The 11,035-nt window shown below is 25.9% G+C and overlaps 2 protein-coding genes across 2 annotated transcripts; both read right to left on the bottom strand.

The window, feature by feature from the left end:
* Position 1: 1 nt before the first annotated feature.
* LOC726505 lies at positions 2-5,858 on the bottom strand. The gene is made up of 8 exons (XM_001122237.5): positions 5,751-5,858; positions 5,362-5,624; positions 4,528-4,952; positions 3,779-4,394; positions 1,882-1,933; positions 1,555-1,805; positions 953-1,367; positions 2-882 (listed from the first exon to the last, which is right to left on the bottom strand). Exons 1-8 carry the CDS (start codon positions 5,815-5,817, stop codon positions 254-256), a joined length of 2,718 nt encoding a protein of 905 aa, XP_001122237.3. The 5' UTR covers positions 5,818-5,858; the 3' UTR covers positions 2-253.
* Positions 5,859-7,072: 1,214 nt separating this feature from the next.
* Positions 7,073-10,747, bottom strand: LOC412114 (ubiquitin carboxyl-terminal hydrolase 35). The gene is made up of 3 exons (XM_006568119.3): positions 9,139-10,747; positions 8,661-8,875; positions 7,073-8,570 (listed from the first exon to the last, which is right to left on the bottom strand). Exons 1-3 carry the CDS (start codon positions 10,614-10,616, stop codon positions 7,627-7,629), a joined length of 2,637 nt encoding a protein of 878 aa, XP_006568182.1. The 5' UTR covers positions 10,617-10,747; the 3' UTR covers positions 7,073-7,626.
* Between the last annotated feature and the right edge of the window lie 288 nt (positions 10,748-11,035).

The following is an 11,035-nucleotide window of genomic DNA, read 5'->3' as shown; positions in this document are numbered from 1 at the left end:
GAACAATGAAAAAAATAAGTGCGTTTCTTACTCTAATATTGATATAAATGTACATATTATTGTAAATTTCATCGTGTTGGTACCTGTTTATATAGAAGTCCTACGTGGACATTCGAAAGGCTGTTCTAACATTTTCAATAAAATAATTTATGTGGTTTTTTAAATCAGTGGTACTGTTATTTTCTACAGCTTGCAACAATTAATAACTAATTATAAATCTACTGAAAAATACTTAATTCGAATATATCCTTAATCACTCTTCGATGAAATTCTTTCTAATTTGCAAAAACGTTTTCCTTTTCGTCTCTGGTAAATAAAACACTAGGTAAAAAATACTAAACACGTTTAGCGCGGAGATGCTCAAGAATGCAATAGAATATGCGTTATATTGTAACACGACGACATTCCAGACACGCAACATAATGAACGACCACATGAAGTTTACGTAGAAGCAAAAACTGACACATGTTACTTTCGCGTATATCGGAAACAATTCGTTTATGATAACGTAAGGCAGAATGGCCAATCCCAACGAGATGCTCACAACGTAAAACAATATCGCTATCAAAGGTAATATTTGTAGATCCATACTGTATATAGAGTTTTCCTGCGCGTAAAAGTAAATAGCCAATAGAAAACTGAAACTGGAAACGCCTATTGTGGATGTAATCATCAAAGGTCTCCTCCCTAAACGATCCACTAAACTAATACACACCAAGGATGAGATCAGATGCATCGTTATTAAAATGATGCTCGTATAAACTTCTTGCAATTCTTCGTTATAATTCTCGAAGATCGTTTGATAGCCAATAAGAATGATCGAGCCTGAGAACGCTTGCAGCATCATTGCACCAATGCTGATGAAGATTATCTTTTTCCCACCTGAAAAATATTTAATGTATCAGATACAGGATTTTTCTTTTTTCTGAAAATTTTACAAAATTTAATCTACCTGATTTAGATATTAGATTGAAGATGGAAGATAACGTTCCTTTGTTGCCAGCATCCCACACCATGATCGAATCCATTTCCTCGCTGATGTCGGCCGAATCACGTAAGAATATCAAAGAATCCATAGCTGCCTCGAATTTCTTTTGCCGCAACAAGTAATAAGGCGTTTCCGGGAACCAGATAAACATCACAAATTGCAACAATGCCAACGACAACGCCACGTAAGAATATTGTTGCACAGTGCCAAGCGAGCCGATTACATAGCCCAAAAGGTTACCGCAATAATCCATTAATACGAAGCAACTGCACAAGGCACCGCGAATGTTCGTAGGAGAGATCTCTGTCACGAACATAGAGCCACTCGTGAAAATTATACCGTTGGCTACACCGCCTATGAAACGTGCGATGTACAGATTCTAAAAAATAATAAAAATTACATTTGATAAGTATCAATATATGACATTAACAATTTAACGTAAATTAATGTGAAAAATTGAGAACCGAGTTGTTGTATAAATATTGAATATTCATTTATGCTCTTGAAATATGAAACGAAAATTTAAATATAATTATTTAATGAATAATCTGAAAACTATAATGTACCATTGTTGTTGAATTCCATACTATTAATAACCAACTTAAGCATGTAGGAATGATGGCTAGTAATATTGAAATTTTTCTTCCTATAAAGTCAGCGATGAATATCGAAACGAGACATCCGAATGACATTCCTAATTTGAACATTGACATTAACCAGGAAGCCTCGCTCGTAGTGATTTCGAAGGGAAGACCATCGATTATCATTGGGGACGTCCATCCCAAAAATAGACCGCCGTTGAGTTGAGCTAAACACACTGTCTTATCGGAACGATTATTGGTACTATAACTTGCAAACGAATAATCGACACATTTTATAGCATTTTTCCTTACCGACAAAAGTGACCAAATAAAGTTTTATATTTGACATATTGACGATTGCCACCTAACACGAACGTTTCTACGAAGAAATAAAATTGTGTTTCGCAACAAATGTAATTGCATAGATAAAAAATATTCTATCAGTCTTTTCTTTTCAGACAAGGTGAACAAGCCGCGATAACGGCTCATTAAAATGTTTTACTATAATTATCATTATAGTATTACGTTCTGAATAATTAGAATAAATAGAAATATAAAATACATTGATAATATTTATTTTATAAAGTGTGTGCCAAGTAAATCATCATAAAGTTAAATGAACTTTGTTGCCATTATTGAATAATCTAACATTTATAATGATACAACAACTCATTTATGGTCAAATGTTTTGCAAAAATAAGAATTAAATAATTACATATAACAAACATGAAAATCAGTGAATAAGATATATATATATATATAAATCAACATTCTTGGTATAATTTTTTAAATATAGCAATATGATTTTATGCAATGCGTGTGTGTGTATGTGTGTCAATCTATATTTTTATAAATAAACACAATAAACATATGTTAAAATATATATTTTTGGTTATAATATTATTAAAGACATTAATTCATTTATATAATCAGAAATTATTTTTAAATTATTTAATTTTATTTTATGGAATTATTTCATGAATACAATACAAAATTTGACAAAATTTATATATTTAATTAAAAATAATTTCTTCTAAAATAAAAATTATGCGATTATACATGAGACATGTTTATTTATTGGAATGCCTTAATTATTTATTGGATCACTTATTATAATATAAGTGCTTACATACAAAATGAATAATTTATTTCGAAATATTTGGAAAATTATGGATTATCCAAATATATATGTATTTTACATATATATGTATATATATATATATGTAACGAGGACACGGATATAATTGCAGTTTACGTAATCTAATAACTTTTCAAAATTCAATTGAAAAACATATAGATTTTATAAATATTGAAGTACAACATGCGATATATAAATTATTAATCTATATTTATTTATCAATAATTATTTCTTCCTATTATTTCATGTTTAATTTTCTTTTTATATGATAAATAAATGGATAAATCTAATAAATTTATTAAAAAAATTCTATATGCTATGATTAAATATTTATAAAGAACATTTTATAATCTTTAATTTTTTATACTATTTAATTATGAGTAAATAAATAATAATAAGATATAAAATATTAAATATTCTTATATTCGTGACAAAATGTTTGATCATATGATAAATTGTCTTAAATAATTCTTAAATGTGAAGACAAAAATATAAATTTCTATATATTCATATTAATATATTTTAAAAATATATTTTAGAACTAATGTTTATGATAATTATATAAATTATCTTAGAAAAAATAATAAATTATTGATTTGTTAAGACAATTTATTCCGTTAAACAAATTTAAATTTCAAAATAATTGTATTATAAAATATCAAATTAAGACAGCATTAATAATCAGAGAAATATTCTCTTGTCTGATTTATATGAGTTTCTCAAAAGCAATTCTATGAATCCATTAAATCTTCAATTTGTATAGAAACGATTCAATCTTGTCAACAGTTTACTATATTCTATAATGAATTTGGTTTCTCTAAAATTTCTATTTTATTTCTATTTTTATTTCTATCAAATGACGTCCAATATGAATATCCATATTAAAAACAAGTTGAATGAATTCATATTTACAATTCAAGAAAATATTATCTATCAAATATATAAATTTCATAAGTTTCTTCTAAAAAGTTATAAATTTCTTAACGCAAAGATAATATTTTTTTTCAAAATTTAGATATATACGTACCTTTTCATTTTAGATGATAAATAATTATAGTTTAATTATAGTTATAATTTATATCCATGCAATTGATCTTGTATCTCTTGCAATGTTTTTCTCCTCGTTTCGGGCACGCAATAATATATAAAAATGATACCCACGATAGTGGTGAAAGAAAAGAACCAAAATGCGATATATGTCCCATACTGAATAGCAATAAGTTGATAAAAGAAAGTGACGATAGTAGAACAAAAATAACAGCATAACATTCCAATTGTATTGCCAAGCGCTTTAACATTCGTAGGAAAAACTTCGCTCATCATTGTGAATGGAAGTGCGCCCAAGCCGAAGGCGTACATGATAATGTAAAATATCGTTCCAATAGCTGGTAACCAAACGATCCCACTGATGTCTAATTGCATTTCCCGAAGGAAAAAAGATAAACCAATAACGAAAGTGGAAATGAAAACGCCCGATGCTGAAAATATGAGTAAAGTCCTTCTATTGTACCGATCCACCACAGATGTACTGATCGCCACACATATTATTTGGATACCACCCAATATCATAGTCAGGCCTTCTAACCCGTTTTTCGTCTCATTGAAAATTATTTCGGCATACGAAAGTATCGCCATACTGCCACTCCATTGTTGAATCGCGATTAAACCCAGTACAACTATTAACGCTCTATAAAATAAAAGAAATTAAATATATTCACCCTTGAAATCAAAAGAAGTTATTATTTGACCATTATTGAGATTGTGTTAAGAATGTTTAAAATCACTTAAAGATTTCAAAAATATGATATACTATACTGTACTTCCGATTTCCTGAGATGCTGATCAATTCCCACAATCCAGTATTATTAGCCAGATCAATTTTTATGTATTTCTCGATGATCTCAGCTTCTTTAGAAACATCCATAGTTCCTCTTAAATGCATAAGAGATGTAATCCCCTCCTGATATTTCCCATGACGCATTAAATGATACGGAGATTCCGGTAATGATATCGAAATCACCAAGAAGAGAATTGGTATTGATGATGACACAAGTGCGAGATCTCTCAAAGAGAGAAACGGTCCTATTACCCATTCAATCAGTATACCAAATTTTACAGCTACGATCAACGATGAAGTTAATATTCCTCTTATTTTAGCTGGTGAAATTTCACCTACGTACATAGTAGCAGACATATGTCCAATTCCGTTACTTATTCCACAAAAAAATCTACCGACAATCAATTCCTGAGAAAGAAAAATAAATCTTTTGTAAATAGTGAAAATTTTATATTTAAAAATTCGAAAATCATCGATTATTTTTTAATATAATACAAAATAATTTAATATAATACAAAATATATTTATTATAAGAATTGTAAAAAAAAAATATATTAAATTAAGTATTAAATAATACTCGATACGCATTTATACATCTCATAGTTAATATCAACTAATATCAATAGACAATATCTACATATCTATATGGCTTAAAGTATTAATTATATCTCTGAGAAATAAAATAATAAATTACAGACTAATCATAGAATCATTTTAATTGAAAAATTATTGTAATTGTAAAATTCACAAAATCATATTCTTTTTTCGATTAACATGTTTATATAATAATGAAATATGCACATTTAATGAAAGTTACCCATGCTGACGTTGCAAAAGCAATCATCATCCATCCTATTATCATTGGTATCGTAGTGAAAAGTAAAGTCAATTTTCTACCAATTATATTTATAATATAAGTACAAAATACTGCACCCACAGCTGCACCCATGGTAAGAATGGATGTAACCCATGTAGCTTGTTGTGATGTTAAAGGTATAGAACTATTATTTTGCATTAAAAGAGACAATGAAGGTGATGGCCAGCCAAAGAATAAACCATATGAAATCATACCTACATTACCTAATAATCAATTGAGAATATTAAACAATTTTTTATTCAATTTTTTACTCTCTTTTCAATGTATTAGCAACTTTAATAATAATATAATAAAATAATACACGTAATAATAAATTTAACAAAACTTACTAGCAAAAACAGCTAAGTATATTTTCTTCATGATGATAGTAAGGCGTATGGAAAACAAATGAACCATCTAGCTTAAAGAAAGATCTATCAAATGATAAAAATAATGTACTTTATAATGTACATACATTCTAGATAGCAGATAATGGTTCCTTATTAAATCTACATAAAGTATTCATAATCATTAAATGAATGCATTGTTATCAGAATACATCTTAAACAGAATATATCTTTAATTATAACGTGACATACGAGATAAAAATATTAAAATACTATTAATATATTAAATTAAATATTGATAATGTCATAAAATTGATTATAATTCATAACATAAAATTGATAAAATATTGAATTCAATTATATTTTATTTCGATTATACGTAATAAAAATAGAATAACAAATAATTTTATATTGCAATAGATATAATCGTATGTTATTTTATTATTTCTAATTATATTTTAGTAAATCTTTAATATTTAATTTATATTATTATATTATTAAACTAATGAATAGAAAATAATTGCATCACACATAATTAATAATATTATTATTAATAATATATATAACTATGCAATGAAGTGTTCATCGATTATTTATTTTTTATTTTGTAAATATATAAATATATATTCTCTTTGTACTGTTTTTTAAAACTACAAGAAATATTAGATTAGTAATAAATACAACAATTAAGTCTATTACAAAAGAATAGTTTTGTATGATTTATTTGTATACTAAGAGATTTATAAATACATAAAATCTAATAAATATTGTATACTACTATATTTCAATTATAAATTAAAATTGATACTGTATTTTTTATCTATTGAATATTAAACTAAATTAATATTATCAATTTGACAGTATATAAATTTATCACAGTTTGTAATGCTTGGAGTTATTTTCTTTTTTTTTAAGATAACTACAATTAAAATATTTCTATTTACAATAATAACTGATATTATTCTTACACTTTCTTTTAATTTTATTATTTTAATAATAATTAACAAAATTTCATTGATCAATTCTGTCACAATTGTAATGTAAATACAATTACCATTTGTCAAATATGTTATAAATTTATGTACATTATATTTATCAATTTACAAGTAATGAATATTAGAAGCCAGAATAAATGTTAGTAAAAAATTGCTTAATAAACGACATTTATATCTTTTTATATGACAAAAGGCATTTGTTTAAATGGATATCAAATCATTGTGTGCGAAAACATGACAAAATATGATTATAAAATTGATAGTATTTTGAATATTACATAAATACTGTTTTCTATTTGCATATACTATGTAAAAACACAGCCAATTATATTAAATTTCTTAAAAAATACTGAGTTTGTATTCTCTTTCCATTACAATTTTATAATACACTTTCCAACTCCAATAACAATGTACTTTTTTAATTTTATAATTTAATACATATGACATTAAAAGAAAAAAATTGTTTCAAATTCATAAGAAACAAGTATACTAAATACAATTCGCGAATACTCATTATATATATTTTACAATATTTTAATATTGTAATATTAATGTTAACAATTCTTCGCCTATTTTTCTTCATATATTATGCAAATATTAAAAATAATTGTGAAATATACAATCATGTACAAATTTGTTCTACATATATAGAAATTCTAGAACAATACACGTCAGAAAGTTTATTAAAACTACAACAAATAAATATGTAAAAATTTTCATACAATACTGTTCTTGAATGCGTTTACACCAATTGATATAATAGTACTGTACTTGTAAAGGAACTGTTAACTTTCTTACTAACATAAGGAAAATGTATTACAAATTTACCTGGAACAATTAATTAATTTTATAAAAGAATATAATCATTTTCATGTTAAAATAACTTAATAGAGGAAACGACTCGCAGGCATATTAACTGCACCCCGACAGTTACTAGGTGGAGGATTTTCATCATCAGAATTCTCATTCTTTCGAAATAATATTGAATTATGCCGTCCGCGTTGAGATTTTTCAGCTTGATGTCTCAATTCCTCAATATAAGCTGTAGTATCATTTGCTACTAGTTCTTGTAAATGTTTATTTAATGTTAATAATTCGGGTTTATCTTCATCATAAAGTCCTTCAAATGGCACAGTTTTTTCATAAAACAATATATAAGGCGTGTCTGGTGGTTTTAAATCCTTAAAATCGTTAAATGTCGTTTGTGAGACATAACTATCATTAAATTTATACCAATTTTGTTTCGAATCGCGAGCGTAAGTGAAATAATGACCATAGTCCATACTATAACCCGAATGAACAACAGCTGCATATAACTGATAATTTTCTGTAGTTGTGCATAATGATGTTGATACTGGTAATTGTATAGTTTCATTATACATCACCTTGTGTCGTAATTTTGTTCTTAATCTTGTATCAAAATCGTAACGAAAATGTTTCAATATTAAAATTAAATATGTAGGTGCATGCAAAATTTTTATAATTCTTTGTGCATCGCATAACTTCATACATTTATCGCAACGATATTTATTTTCACCAGTTAATTTTTCTGGTGTAAGATAATAATTTATAAGATCTTGAACAGAAACTTCCTGATTTTCTTGAATCTCTTCTGGGAAACATAATTGTAAATCGCGAAATTTATCAGTATTATCAGAACTAGTATCACATTGAGCACATTGATAAGTAATTTTACATTTTCCTCCTAATACTCTATGCACAAGAGGTACTTGAGTACTTGTATCTTCTCCACCTACAGATTGTATTCCACTATCTGTAGAATCCGAATGTGAATCACTAAGTTCCTGTACTTGTGCTAAATCTTCACCTGCAATAATATAAATTTAATATAAAATATACTTAGAATAATATTATTATACAAACATTTTAACAAAAAAGATTAAAGAATGGAAAATACCATGAGTAAAATCTGCTAATGATTGTGTTTTTCTTTCTAATACAATACTTCCACTTAAATCTTCTTCAGTAGTCCAACGTTTAATACTAGCTCCTTCCTCACTTATTGATGAAATATCATTTATTTCTCTATCATCCTTATATTTAAGATTAGTATTAGCTTCACCATTTATAGTACTTGATTTTTCTTGCTCATGTAAAAGATCTAAAAGATGACTGTTGAAAAAATAACATATTATTTAAATTACATGGAAAGATATTTTAATCAAAATTAAATATTACAATTAAATCATAAATAATTAGCAAAAACATTTTTTTCAAATATTATTTTAAATATTAATGTATATTTAATTTAAACAATTCAAAACATATTCTCTATTAAATAACATAATTTCTTTTATTAATAAACAATTAATAAATAATAATTATAAATTATTATTTTAATAAAAAAAGTATTAAAATATTAATAACATATTAACCAGAGAAATTCTGAGCTATCTTGTTGTTGACCCGGTAGAAAATAAGCAGGACGTGAAGCTAATAAAACTTCAGTTGGTGCCAAGGAAATTCTTTTTGAATATAATAACAAAGCAAATAGATTTTGCAACTTTTTAAGTACAATTTGATCATCAGTTTTGTTTAAAGGTTTGTACATTAATACTTCATAACAAAATTGTTTAGTCATTAACAATGCTTGTAATACACTATTCATATAACATGTATTTCCAAGATTTGAAAGTCCAACTTTTCCCAAATGTGTTTTTGGAGATTCAATTATTGGTTCAATTTCTTCCATTTCATCTATCCAAACATGTTCATTCCATATTTCTTTAATAATGTGCATTCGTGGTTGAACTGGAAAGCTACTTTCTAAATTATTGCAAACACGTTGATTTGAAAATCTTAATGTAAGTATTTTCATAATATCAACTAAATTTTGTATGCATTCCTTGCTAGATTCAGAATCTTCTTTCATTAGAAAAAAAGATATCACTATTTGTGTGTTTCTTATTATACTTTGAAACAAGGTTGGAGATCCTTGTCTTTTTAATATATAAAATATAATTGTGGAAGCATTTTGACGAAATACAGGTACAGATAAAGCACGAAACATTACATCAATCTTTGCTTTTGTAACTTCAATAAGTATTGAATATTTATGTCTTTTTTCTAATCCAAGTATAAACTCCATAATCCAAATACTTAATCGATCACCTATCCATTTTGGAAGCCAACTACATAAAACTTTTAAAGCTTGAGTTAATTGGGCATCAGAATGTGATTCAGAAAGAATCCAATTAACAGCTTGTGGTATAATAGAAGGTTCTACTACTTGTAATACAGCAGCTAAACCAGGTCCAGGATCTTGTTTTTGTTTAGTATCAGATATTATTCTATATAATGTTTGCAAACATATGAAAATTAAATTATCATTTTCAATGTTCTTAGATTTTGATCTTACTATTTTTAAAAAGTTTTGTACTTTTGTAGCATTATCATTGAATTCTGAAATCTTTTTTGGATCACATGGCATTACAAAAGTAGACAAACTAATAACAATTGCTTCACAAAGTTTTGAATGACTCACAGATTCTGGTAAATATACACTGTGTTCTAATAATACTTGAAGTATCATTGTCAAATGAGACATATCACTGATTTCTGTATTTCTTAACATTGTTGCTATATCATTTGAAATTGGATGAACAGTAAATGGTTTTTCCATCAAATATTTTGAAAACCAAATCATAATTTTTGAAACTTCTTGTACATTTTTTATTTCATCATTGAGTATTTCTCGTAAAATACTTTCATAATTATTTAATTGCCCATATATGGGCTCACTTTCTAATTTTTGAAGTCTGGTCCATCCTTCAATAACATCTGCATTTTTACCAGTTATTATTAAATTTAAACATTGTTTGATGTCGTACTTAAGAATTTGTTCAGTATTCATTGTTCACAAATTATTATTATAACACCTCTTTAAACTACTTCGCTTACAATTTTTAGCAAGAACTATTATTAACCTCAACTAAGAATGACTTTCACGAAAATCTAAATGATTTCATGGTCCTAGAGAAATAAAAAAATAAATGTCAACTTCAAAACAGAAAAAGTAACTACACATACGACATAAAATCAAAATTTATTTTTAAAACTATAAAAATAAATAATATGTTATTTAAAAAATAGTTATATCTGTATTCTAAATCCGTTATAAATTTCATATTTTTTTATGTATTCTTATATATTAAAATAGATTTTAATATATTAAAAATTAAATATTAATATATAAAGTATATCAAAATATTTCATATATAAAACTACAGCTTACTTTAAGTAATAAATCTTTTATGCTTATAATTTTGTAGT

Source organism: Apis mellifera, linkage group LG1 (assembly GCF_003254395.2).
Source record: "Apis mellifera strain DH4 linkage group LG1, Amel_HAv3.1, whole genome shotgun sequence".
NCBI classification, from domain to species: domain Eukaryota; kingdom Metazoa; phylum Arthropoda; class Insecta; order Hymenoptera; family Apidae; genus Apis; species Apis mellifera.
This window is presented reverse-complemented; position numbering and strand designations above follow the sequence as displayed.

Coding starts and splice junctions, on each gene's coding strand:
- LOC726505 (XM_001122237.5), bottom strand. CDS start 5,817: ATGGTTCATTTGTTTTCCATACGCCTTACTATCATCATGAAGAAAATA. Junction 1,934..3,778: donor AATTGCATGGATATAAATTA/TAACTATAATTA, acceptor CGTTCGTGTTAG/GTGGCAATCGTCAATATGTC. Junction 1,806..1,881: donor TTATTTGGTCACTTTTGTCG/GTAAGGAAAAAT, acceptor CCGATAAGACAG/TGTGTTTAGCTCAACTCAAC.
- LOC412114 (XM_006568119.3), bottom strand. CDS start 10,616: ATGAATACTGAACAAATTCTTAAGTACGACATCAAACAATGTTTAAAT. Junction 8,876..9,138: donor GATAGCTCAGAATTTCTCTG/GTTAATATGTTA, acceptor TTTTTTCAACAG/TCATCTTTTAGATCTTTTAC. Junction 8,571..8,660: donor ATTAGCAGATTTTACTCATG/GTATTTTCCATT, acceptor ATATTATTGCAG/GTGAAGATTTAGCACAAGTA.